The 12691-nt window shown below is 38.9% G+C and overlaps 1 protein-coding gene across 3 annotated transcripts in view; it reads right to left on the bottom strand.

The window, feature by feature from the left end:
- LOC122560491 (E3 ubiquitin-protein ligase MGRN1-like) overlaps positions 1-12691 on the bottom strand; it is a 168062-nt gene that overhangs the window by 12125 nt on the left and 143246 nt on the right. For 2 of the 3 annotated variants that reach the window (XM_043711141.2, XM_043711142.2), the window contains exons 9-15: positions 12097-12165; positions 10476-10635; positions 8338-8447; positions 6894-7117; positions 5818-5938; positions 3662-3707; positions 3166-3267 (exon numbers count right to left, since the gene is read on the bottom strand). In XM_043711141.2, coding sequence (XP_043567076.1) covers positions 3166-3267; positions 3662-3707; positions 5818-5938; positions 6894-7117; positions 8338-8447; positions 10476-10635; positions 12097-12165 — 832 coding nt within the window. The remainder of the gene's footprint in view (positions 1-3165; positions 3268-3661; positions 3708-5817; positions 5939-6893; positions 7118-8337; positions 8448-10475; positions 10636-12096; positions 12166-12691) is intronic. The other variant, XM_087998015.1, reaches the window with a different exon arrangement.

The raw sequence follows: 12691 nt of genomic DNA on the forward strand, positions 1-12691 counted from the left end.
GGGTGTACAAAATCTAAACTCAGATTAATACATCTACAAATTAAAGCAAAGCATGCACTGGAGGGAAAAGTGGGTAAGTTACACTAATCAGTATCAAAGCTTGGTTAGGCCATGCTTGGGAGTAGTGTAGACAGTTCTGATCACCAAATCTTAAGAATAAGAGGAACTGCAGGGGATACAAAAAAACTCACAAAGGTGACACCAAAAATGAGAGATTGCACCTATCGGGGAAAATATGAACAGCTCAGATCTTATTCATTTTGAAGGAAAGACCTAAGAGGTGGTCTAGTAAATGACCTTATGAAACATTTTGGTAAAAATATGGGGAAGAACAAAACTAGAGGCCTGCTGAACACAAAAGCCAAAAAATACAGTAAGGAATTCAAAACAAGGTTCTTTACCAGAGAGTGGTGGGTATGCCATATTAAGTAACTGAAAGAAAATAATACTTTAGAGGAAGTTAGGCATGAGGGAAAGTGGGACACTGATAAAGTTGGATGAGAAAGGATTCCAAGTGATCAGTGTGGAGTATAAATGCAAACATAGACTGGCTGGTTTAATTGGTCTTTCCTGCATATTCTGTGAAACAAGGATCATGATGGACAATTAGCAACAATAAAGTAGATGCAGGCAGGAAGTGATTTGAGATTTTCAATTTACTTTCAATTAACTGCTCAACAGTTTTACATTCAAGTGGAACAAAATGTATAGGGCCTTCCTCGGATTAAATAGAAAGAAATATTAACACAAAGAACCTCAGATAAGCAGTGAGAAATATAGGAACTAGAAAGCAATAAAAACTGCGTATTAGGAAGAAATTAGTGCTTCGTGATTGTACATGTGAGAAAAATGGGCCAAGTCATAGATTAGATTTGTGGGCGGCACGGTGGCACAGTGGTTAGCACTGCTGCCTCGCAGCGCCAGAGATCCGGGTTCAATTCCCGCCTCAGGCGACTGACTGTGTGGAGTTTGCACGTTCTCCCCGTGTCTGCGTGGGTTTCCTCCGGGTGCTCCGGTTTCCTCCCACAGTCCAAAGATGTGCAGATCAGGTGAATTGGCCATGCTAAATTGCCCGTAGCGTTGGGTAAGGGGTAAATGTAGGGGTATGGGTGGGTTACGCTTCGGCGGGTCGGTGTGGACTTGTTGGGCCGAAGGGCCTGTTTCCACACTGTAAAGTAATCTAATCTAAGTCGGAATCAAAAACATTCCCACATCACAGATCAAATAAAGATTAAAAAAAAGTAAAGATGTTGGAGAAAATAGCAGGTAAAAAATGGCTAGACAATGGGGTGAAGGAAGCAAAAAGATATTTAGGTAAATTAGCATTAAGAGGATAGTGAGGACACTGAATTAAGGCCTAAGAGAAGAAAATTGATGAAGTGGCAGAGATAGTAATCAGGTGCAATGCCATAATTTTCATAAATGAAGTGGATAGGGGCTGTAGAAGCACTTGAATGAATCTTTCTCACATGGCTATTACACAGATAAATTGTATTAAAGAAGTGACTCAAAGATAGGTCTTCAGGATCTAATGATATCAATCTAATGATATCAATCAAAGACATCAATTAGGTGGCTTACAATTAAACTTTTGCATGTAGGTTTGAGCATTCCATTATGCAGGGTTATGAAAACAATAGAAAAATGTGCAATTATGACATCAAGTGTAAGGAATTAGAATTGTGATTGTACTGAGAAGTTGCAGGTATAAAGAAAACTTAAAATATTGTTTCTATTGGTCAGTTTATAACATATATAGGAACACAAATTAAAACGATCACAATATTAATTAAAAAGGTATAAATTTTCTCAGGATACTTAAAATGTGGAATTTCTCTCACAAACCAACGATTATGGCAGAGCCCTTAAAGCTTTTTAAAGTCATCTGGATTCATGTTCAGGAGAGAGAAACTTAAAGGTGTGGAATTGAAGGGTTTCAGCACTGAAACAGACCAATTGTGCCAACGCCAACTCTCAAAACGTTAATTCATTTGGGTTCCATTTCGGTAACCTTTACTAAAAGTGTTCTATATTTTTCTTTGTCAAATATTTACCCACTCCACTTTGAAAAGCCTTATTGAATGCTGTTTCCAGCATTGTTCCTGGTAGGATATTTCATGTCCAACAACTGCGTAATCACAATTTTCTGAATCTGTGTTTAAACCAATAAACAATAAAATGGGAACTAAACAATCAAAGACTTGTGACAACGCATAAACCATCCAACACCCAGCATGGCAGCATTTGTGGAAGCCAGAAAGATTGCATTTTAGATAGCAAAGAACATTCTATAATAGCCTTTTAAACTGAAATTATTCAAGCATGTATACAAACATTTAACCTTTATAGTTGTTGGGTGTTATTAAAGCAGGATTTTACTAAGCAGGATTATGACTACAGGAGGTTAATAGTTTTGAAATATTTCATACCAACGACTTTTGATTTCTGATCACTGGTAGGTTAGGAAGTTGAGGCCACACTTTCTCGATAATTACCCAACTATTTATATCTTCTGGATCGAACTGATGTTTTTCCAAGTCTATAGTGCAACTGGTCCCAGTTATCATGCACCTCCCCATACCTCAAATCAGCCAATGGTTAGTAGACAATTCAAACCTGGGAGGAGAAGTACCATAGTCAAGCCCACAATACTAACTCTATGTGGCTTTCTGGAGAGTGGTCAGGAGTCAGAGAACTGGTTGATTTTCCCCCCTTTAACCCAAGGACACTATGACCAACTGCAGTGATCTTGGCATGGTTCAGGAATCAATAATGGGACTATTTAACTGCGCGGTTCACTGGATGACTTTCAATTTGAGGTCAGGAGATTGTGGGAGTAGGAAGCGAGGGGGAGAAAGAAGGTTAAAAAGGGAAAGGCGAGGGATAGAGAGAAAGAGAAGGACAAGACTTGCATTTTCATGGGAGCTTTTCCATCATCTCTCATGAACAAAATGCAACAATTGTTTTATGTAAGATACGTATTAAAATATTGCTACTTACCAAATAAATGACCAAAAGGTGCTCACTCAAGCTGTGAATATATTTCATGTTTGATAAAGAGACATGTGTGCAGACTATTCATTCAATCCCAGCACATTAATCAATATATTGAATTGCAAAGACATAAGAAAGAAATTTATAGAAAGCAAAATTAAGGGCAAGTACCTGGCAGGGTCATCTCGAGAGGAGTTTCCCCATCTTCCTCAATATGTCTTTTGTGCTCATTGTTGCTATCTTGTACTATTTCCTCAGAGTATGTTCTATCGACTGGAAGAAAATAAACAGTTAGGGAACACCCTAAAACAGTACTTCACAAGCCTGTTTCATTGTGACTCCATTATGAAGGAAAGTTGTGAAGCCCCCTCAGGGAAGGCATTCCAAGACTCCCTTGCTCTTATTTAATTACCTAAGAGTTAATTAGCAACAAAAAGGGACAATCTGAGATTTTCTTTTTAATGTTCAGAGTTACAATAGCATGAAGCACTCTGTCTGAAAAAGAAGCTGGAGTAATAAAAAAGTTTGAAAAAGAACTGCAAAATTAGTTGAAGTGGAAAAGTTTGCAAATACTTTTGACTTGTACGCTAAGCGATATCTTATTAAAACGAACTGTCTCAGTACATGCTGTACTGTCATTGTATCATTTTATGATTAAATATCTCACCTTGATCTTGTGCTTCGATTTCTGGGGTTTCTGCAATTGTACTACTCTGAAAAACAGAAACCCATGTTGGTTGTGTAGAGTCAGTCAACACTTGAGCAGAATTGACTGAATTCATTCCCAAAACTTTCCAATCTCATGACAACACTGGTAAAGAAGCAAATTACAGAATCTTGGCAATCCTCTGTAGGAAATATATTTTTACTTTAAACATAAGCTTCAAATCATAAGACATTATAGAAGTTACTCTGGCAGTTATGCAGTTAACTTAGTGTTGCAATGTATGCCAGAGATCATGTTACAGGGCTCCAGTAACAGATAATGGTAATGCATTGTGATAGGCTAGTTAAATCACTGGGAGATGAACTAATGCTATAGATGATGGTGTTGTAATGTGATACATTAATTATGATGGAGGGAACCAATGTGACAGACGATGATTAGTTTAGAAAGACAAAGCAAGCCAGCATGATTGGCTATGTTAATGCTATCCAATAAGCGCAGGAGGAGATAAACTGGAGAAGAACAAAGAGTTTGGAGGGAGTCAGGGAAGACATTTTGCTGGCTCCCACAGCTTTGATTTTGCAAGATTAAAGTTTAATTTTGTGAAGGATTTTCTGCGTCTCCTGGTAATTATTTATAGAACATCAAGTAATTCTTCCACAACACCATCAGTGCAGAAGGAGGCCATTAAGCCTGTTCCACCATTAATAAGACCATGGACGATCTGATAATCCTCAACTCTACTTTTCCCCTGAACCCTCGATTCCCCAACTGATTAGAATTCTGTCTATTGCAGACTGGAGTATACTTAATAACTACTCCTCAACAGCACTTTGCAGTAAAAACTCCCACAGATTCAAAACACTGAGAAGAAATTCTCCTCCTGTGCCATAAATGTGAGACTCAGAAGTTATTTCTTCTGGTTATGGACTCACCCACAAGGGGAAATGTGCTTTCCATATTTATCCTGACAAGTTTTCCAACCATCTTATAAATTTGAATTAGGTTACCTCTTTTTCTTCTATCTTTCAGCAAGTACAGGCACAATCTACTCAATATCTCCTCATAAGACAATCCTCCCAGCCAGGTATCAGTCTAGTGAACCTTCTTTGGACTGCCTCCAATTTCAATACATATTTCCCTAGATAAGGAGCCAAAGCCTGTTCTCAGTATTCCAGCTGTGGCCTGACAAATGCCCCATATAGTCATCTCATGTTTATACTCCATTCCCTTTGAAAGAGAGGCTCCCTCATTACTCACTGAACTTAAATGCTTGGTTTTTGGGATTCATGGATGAGGACTCTCAAATCCTGTAGTTCTTTAGCTTTCTAAAGTCTTGCTCTACATAAATAATATTCAGCTTCACTATTTTTCCTGCCAAAGTGCATAATCTCACATTTCTCCACACTTACTTAACCTGTCTACATCTTTCTACTGAATCGGAGTCATCCTCACTACATTCCTTCCCACCTGTGTCTGGGTCACCCACAAACCTGGCCACAGCACACTCACTTTCCTCAAAGTCAACAATGTATATTGTAAATAATTGTGGCTCTATCACTGGTCCCAGTCAGAACAGATTTCCATACTGAAAATGCCCCCCTTCTCTCTATTCTGTCTTCTTGCATTCATTTTACTTGATTAAGTCTAACGTGATTATTTTCAGACTTTCCACTACCATAAAATCTGAAGTTTCACTCACTTGTCCCACTAAATTACTTTAGTTTAGAAATCCGGAAACCTGTCATGACCAAGTTACATATTACACCCAGCCTTTTTAAAAGCTCAAGGTTTAACGAATCAACTGATCTTCTCTTTCAATGGAGGTTCACTCTCATGCTTTTTGCACTTTTTATACTTAAAAAAAATTAGCAAACAAATCAAGTTCAAATCCAGCACAGATACAATAGTCCTTCCTCTTTGCAAACAAAAACTGCAGCCTCAAATCAGCTGTCTTGTGACATGATTGCAACCTATAAGCTCAGTTTTATCACACAGATACCTTCATTAATACTTGCAAATTTGGTGTTGAAACCCTAATTATTCTTTTAATCATAAGGAATTATATTAAGAAATTTCCTTGAATAAATAACTTCTCTAAGCCATTTTGTATAAAAAAAAAGTCTTTCACGATAGTTTCAATAATTCTAACTTACTTCTTGTGAGCTAATTTCATTGGGCTGTTGTGCTCCGTTCTTTTGTAACAGAACATCAGAATCTTCTGAAAGCTTTTCTTCATCCTCTTCTTGTATTGGAGAAGATGGAGAGCGCAGACTGCTGAATTTTAAATTAATACAATTTTATAATTAGACTCCTTCATTATCAAACATAACCAAGATTGAAATTAGACATAGGAACATAAAACTTAGGAGCAGGCTCCTAAGATCTGGTTGTGGTATTCTATCAGGTCAATGTCATCAGTGCAGAGCCATTTTGCACAAAAGTTTCTGGTCATGTTCATGACCTTTTGGTACATAATGTAGATTACTGCTTGGACTTTCTTCCCTTATATGCAAATTGGAACAGACAAAAAACATAACACTGAGGCATCTTGATCATGGTTTGAAATAAAAACAAAAATGCTGGAGAAATGCAGAAATGGTCGAGACAAAAACAAAGTTGATGTTTTGAATTTCAGGGAGCCTATTTTAGAATTGATCCTGGTTTGCAATTTAACAGAGGTAGCTTATTACCGTTTGGATTCCGTAATCTAGATATCGAGCCAGGCATCCGGATGTAATCCTACTCTGTGAGGAATAATACTGTATTCACTCTTTCCCTGAATCACCAAAGATTCCCTCCTTCCCAGTATTCTCTTCTTCCTAGTCCTGTTTAATTTATTGTGCTGACTGACAGCATCATAACCAAATTGGATGCAATCCGGTCAATGATTGCAGTTGCCACTGCCAGTGGTGCAGCCATGAATTCAAAATATTGGGCAAGATTTTTAATTTAAAAACTCAACAATAATTTTAAGCAGTTTTAAAGCCAACTCTCACTTAACTGAAAAAATGACTGACAATTTTATTTGAAGTAATTTTAGCAAACCACAAAGATATTTATGTCACTGATAGCCTCTTTATTGAATGTTCCTAAATGAACATTGCATCACAAAGCTAAAATAAATGTGCTTAAGTCACACAAATCAGTAACATTTATTCAAACTGTTAGATTTAGAATTTGGTAAATGGTAAACAAGACTGAACTCACGAGAACATTTATAGACATTTACCTTTCTGAAGATTTGCTCAGTTTGGGCTTTTGGGGACAATTATCTATCATCTTGTCCTTTGCTGACAGCTGCCTGACTGATGTACACAAGCCATCCCCAATTCCAGAATAGCTGATTTCTTCATAAAGGGGAGCAGAAGGGACAGACGGAGAAATTGAACGAAGTCCATTTAAAGCTTCCAGTAAGGAAACTGGCTCAAATCCAGGAGGAATATGTTCTGATGTCTAAAGATTGAAAGGAAATGGGTTAACAAAGAATTTTTGAAAGTCTTCAAAGACTTTGGAAATAAAAAGTTAGGAAGTGGAGGCAAACAAAAACATGTGGAGTGAAGCAATAAATTATCTAATTTTCTTTACTGTATTTATGTGCCAAGCAACAAGTCCAAACGTTTTATCTACTGAAACTGAAAAAAAGATTGGTCTAAAATTTACTTTAACCTTTTATTCTTATACATTCAAGGAGCAATGTAGATATCCAATACAAGTAATTTTACTGATGAAGCATCAAAGCTGGTACCCATCGGTTAAATCAATAGAAGATTTGAAGTGTTTTATTTGATTTTATAATGCACAAAGATGATTTCAGATCACATTAACTAGCGGCTTCTCAGCATGCAAGGTCTAATTTTACTAATGGAGGAAAAATGATAATTTTGGAAACTTATGAAATAAGGATATAAAGTTGATTTCTTGAGGAACCAAAGAGAAATTCAGAAAGTGAGAGGTAGCTAAAGACTCTTCCAGCAGTAGATACCTTACATTGATGTACAGTGGGTCAAAAACATTCAGGATATGAAAATTAGGAATTAATTTTAAAATAAAAATATTACTAACTGTAGTCACACTATAATCTTCTTGGAAAAAAATCCAATTATAATTAACTGAAATAGTACAGACTCCCTGTGCAGACTGATCTTGCTTGGTATTAGTTTATGTACTAAAATAATGGTGTGTTATTATAATGACGTTACTCCAATGTCACATAGATGTTTTGTGGGATCTGGGAACATAGATTTTAGGTGGAATTTAGTACATTGTATTTATCATTTGGGTTATCAAAACTTCTGGACATATTTGAAACAAAAAACACATCGAAAGCAACACTAACTGATCACTAATATTTAATTTAGGTGGTGGTTTGTTACTATCATTTGAACAGTAACAGTAATATGCTCCCAAGGTGCAACGCAAGGAAAGCGAAAGTTGAGTTTATTAATTATTTTTGCTTGTTTGATTGCACAAGTCGCAGTATACTAAGGCAATGACATTTTGGTAAGAAAGTATCACAAGAGTAAAATATTAAATATGAGCGCTAAAAGGCTAAAATCTGTAAAAACGAGATTTCAAAATGTTCATCAAGAACAGGCATGCAATGGTTTTGAAAACATTCTTTTCATTGGAATGTAGCAATGAAGATGAGTAAGTAAACAACCTGACAGACTTACTGAGTGATCATCATGGTCCATAGTCTGTGCTAAGACAGGACTAAATGAAACTGGTGACAAGGCCCCAGGCTTTTTCCTCACAGCTCGGATCTGCAATAATGCTCGAAATGCTAGGAAGGAAAAAGCTTTTCATGAATATCCCGTTCACAATCAAGAAGAACTGCTCAACAACAAATTTAACAGATAAGGAAATTCAGTGTTAAACTGCCTACTGAAGTCGTTCAGTCAGATATTAGATTAGATTCCCTACAGTGCAGAAACGGGCCCTTCTGCCCAACAAGTCCACACCAACCCTCCGAAGAGTAACCCACCCAGACCCATTTCCCTCTGACTAATGCACTGAGCACTATGGGCAATTCACCTGACCTGCACATCTTTGGCCTGTGGGAGGAAACCAGAGCACCCGGAGGAAACCCACACAGACACGGGGAGAATGTGCAAACTCCACACAGACAGTCACGCAAGGCTGAGAATCGAACCTGGGACCCTGGTGCTGAGAGGCAGCAGTGCTAACCACTGAGCCACCGTGCCGCCCATGAGATATGTTCAATGTACTGTTCATCTGATTGTCTTTTGTACATTTAAAGCAGATAAATGTTATAGGCAAATAGTTTTAAAGACTAGACATACAAAGGATAGAAAGTAACTGATGTTAAATGCACTACGAGACAAGGTACTGAAGCACAACGGATAAGAAGGTCACAAACACAAAATGCTGGAGAAACTCAATGAGTCTGACAGCATTAGTGGAGAGAAACAGAGTTAGCATTTCGAGAATGGCATGACTCTTCATCAAAACTGAAATGTTAACATCGTTTTCCTCTCTCTACAGATGCTGCCAGACACAGAGTTTTGTCAGCATTCTCGGTTTCAGATTTCCAGCATCTGCATCATTTTGCCTTTACACGATTAGGAAGATTGCAGGTTCCGCCTCTGCCAGGGAAACCGCGAAAAGGGACTTCAGTAGCCACTAACACAGAAGTTCAAAGAGAGATGAGATTTTTATATCTGCTTGCAATCCAGGAACCCCGATTGACAAACAAGAGTGTGGGGATGCTGGATACAGATAATGCTGTGCTACGCGATGATGCAGCCTAGAGTCAAATAACTGTTGAATGTTTACTGCCTTAATTCCTGGTGGGAAATTGCCCACTTTGTCAAGTTAGTAGTTGCTATTTAGTTAACGAAGCACCAGTCAGTACTTATAGGATCAGCTAAACATCTGGTCCAGGTGCTGAAATGCAGTTTGCTAACTTAAACATTCTACAGCATATTTATACAGAACTTTTAATGTAATTAATCATCCCACAGAAACCTCAAAGCAAAAATTTGACACTGAGCTACACAAGGCAACATTAGGGTAAATGATCAACATCGTTGATCATTGACGTAGTCTCTAAGGAATGTCTCAATGAAGCGGAGAGGCTTAAGTGCAGGGAAGGTATTTCAGAACTGGAGACTAGGTACAGCCAGTAAATGTGGTGCACTGAAAATTGTGGCTGCTCAAGATGCTGGAATTAGACACACACACATCTCAGAGAATGATGCAGGTGAAGAACATCGCAGAGATAGGAAGGGGCAAGGCCAAAGAATTTGAAAATACCAAATGAGAATTTTAAGATCAATACTTTACCAGGACATAACAGAGGGGAGCGAGTTCAGGACTGATCGGTGAATGTGACTTGTCACAAGCAACAACACAGACAAACTTTCGGATGACTTCAACATAATAGAGGAAACTACCTCGGGTAATGACCGCAAGCTCATTAGAATAGATAAGCCCAGAGATAACAAAAACATGAAAGGGGTTTTCCAATAGCAGATGAGCTAAGGCAGGGGTGGAACTGGGAAATATTAAGGAGGTGGAAATCATTGATAAGTTGGACTAGAAGTTAGTTTTCACATGCTAACAATGATACTAACACTGAATTTTCAGATCATCATGTGAAACTACTGCATGCAGATCAGAAATGGGAGGAACTGAAAATACATGAGGGTGTATGGTGATGATGGTGGCACCAAGATATAACAGCATGGGAATGGAGTGAGAAGTCATAATTTAGTACAAAAAAACATACAAACAAGCATTAATTGTCAACATGTTTGCTTAGTCATTGCTAGCAATTTGCAATACTTACGCAATCTGCAGATCGGACAGTTATTTGCCTGATACCGGAGTGTGTCTGCACAGGTACTGCACAAGCACAGATGTCTACAGGGTAAGATTAAGGTATCACGTAGATCAGACAAGCACACAACACACTCGTTGCTGTTGTCACTGTTCTCATCATCGGAAGGCTGTAAAGAAAGGGATTTTACAAATAAAACAAAGTAAATACTTGTTTTCACAGAAGAACCATTTTCTGGCCCTTACCTTTTGAGGGTTACATTCTGATGGCAGAGACCAGGAGCTGGACCCATTGCTCATGGCAATGACCCTACCCAATGGCTGGGTGGGTAGTGACAACTTTGGTGTGCCCATTGCCCCATCGCAATCAAAATTAATCAGCCACTGCCTAGTCAGTTCCAGGATTCCTAGATGTTGCAGGGGAACCCTGCCACCTCAGAGAGCTACATGCAAATCACTCCAAAACCAGCAGAAGTTCAAGTAGCTTGCCGGAGGGAGAGTGCACGTATGTCAGAAGGAGAAGGTGGATGGGGGTTTGTAGGAGGATAAGGCAGCTGGGAGGGAAAAAGGCAACTGTGGATCGGTGTGAAGGGCAGCCCCTGACACAGGCGGGACACTCATTGCGTCAAACAAGGTGAACCTTGCCAAAAAGGCTGCAGGTAAGCTCAACTGTTTATTTGGTGGATTGCCCAAAAGACACGACCCCTGTCCATTGATGATAGAATACCAGTAGTTGATTTAAAATAAATAGAATACCAGGAATGATTGGGTGAGGCCCTTCTTTAGATACTTAAAGGTCTCAACTGCCCTTCGGGCAGGAAGCCTATTCTCAACCACTCCTACCCAAGATTTAATGCGAAGTGGGAGGAATGTTGCAAGTTGGGAAGCCAACAGAATTTCAATCCCAAGCCTACCGCTATTTTATATGTTTCAGTTGCTCATTTGGGGTTGTGTGTTAGAATGAAACTCTACCTCATATCTTTTGGTTTTACAATTAGCACTGTGTGCTCTGTCAGGACATGGATAGGAGAAACAAGTGTTCAAAATAATCAGTTAATTTGACCTTAGGTCCTATTTACTAATCAACACTAACATCAGGGTTTTTAAGAGGTCATTCTACTGGCCCCATCATGGGCAGCACGGTGGCACAGTGGTTAGCACTGCTGCCTCACAGCGCCAGAGACCCGGGTTCATTTCCCACCTCAGGCAACTGCTGTGTGGAGTTTACACATTCTTCCCGTGTGCGTGGGTTTCCTCCGAGTGCTCCGGTTTCCTCCCACAGTCCAAAGATGTGCAGGTCAGGTGAATTGGCCATACTAAATTGCCCGCAGTGTTAGGTGCATTAGTCAGGGGTAAATGTAGGGGATTGGGTCTGGGTGGGTTGCTCTTTGGAGGGTCGGTGTGGACTTGTTGCACCAAAGGGCCTATTTCCACACTGTAATCTAATCTAATGTAGAATGCAGTTTAGGTTATTGATAATAGAATTTCGAATTTGAAATGCTAGAGAAAATGCCACAAAATAAAATTTAGTTCAGTAATATTTTAATATGAAAAACGAGACTGACTCCAGTAAAGTTTGCAGAACAGTTACAGGTTTTGAAGTCAACTTGAAAACATTATAAAATAGGTACCTTTGTTTCTTGGTTATTCTTATTTTCAATGCCATATATTTCTTGGAGCAGATAGCTGACTCGGTCGACCTACAGGAGGCACAAACAGAAAGCCAACTGATGGGATGACATTAGGGATGCACTGATTTGCTGGAATGAAATATCCAGTGACCTGTTAATAGATTTCTGACAGAGTCACCAAAATGTAAAATGTTGTAGGGCCATAGATTAATTCCGACACTACAGGCGGCCTTTTTGCATGCCAGTTCACTGTACAGCAATCAGTGCCAATCCCCCTTCTATTTCCACAGCCCCGTATGTTTATTTTCCTCAAGAGCACATCCAATTTTCCTTTTGAAATCACTGATCATCTCCACTTCAACCAACCTTGCAGGCAGCAAATTCCAGGTGATTGCCGGTCACTACCTAAAACACACATTTGCTGCACACATTTACTGCACTCCCCTGCAACTCTGTCCAAAAGCCTTCAATCTCCCTCTCCCTAAAGCCAACAAATTAAGGCACCATCGGGCTATCTTCCAATGATAAATTCAACTCAGCTTCTGTCAACATATCATTAGAAATGTTAAGCAGAACCTAGTGTAAATGACGTATT

The sequence above is a fragment of the Chiloscyllium plagiosum genome, unplaced genomic scaffold (genome assembly GCF_037043375.1).
Source record: "Chiloscyllium plagiosum isolate Xiang-an unplaced genomic scaffold, Cpla_swu_hap1 HiC_scaffold_20, whole genome shotgun sequence".
Lineage (NCBI taxonomy): Eukaryota > Metazoa > Chordata > Chondrichthyes > Orectolobiformes > Hemiscylliidae > Chiloscyllium > Chiloscyllium plagiosum.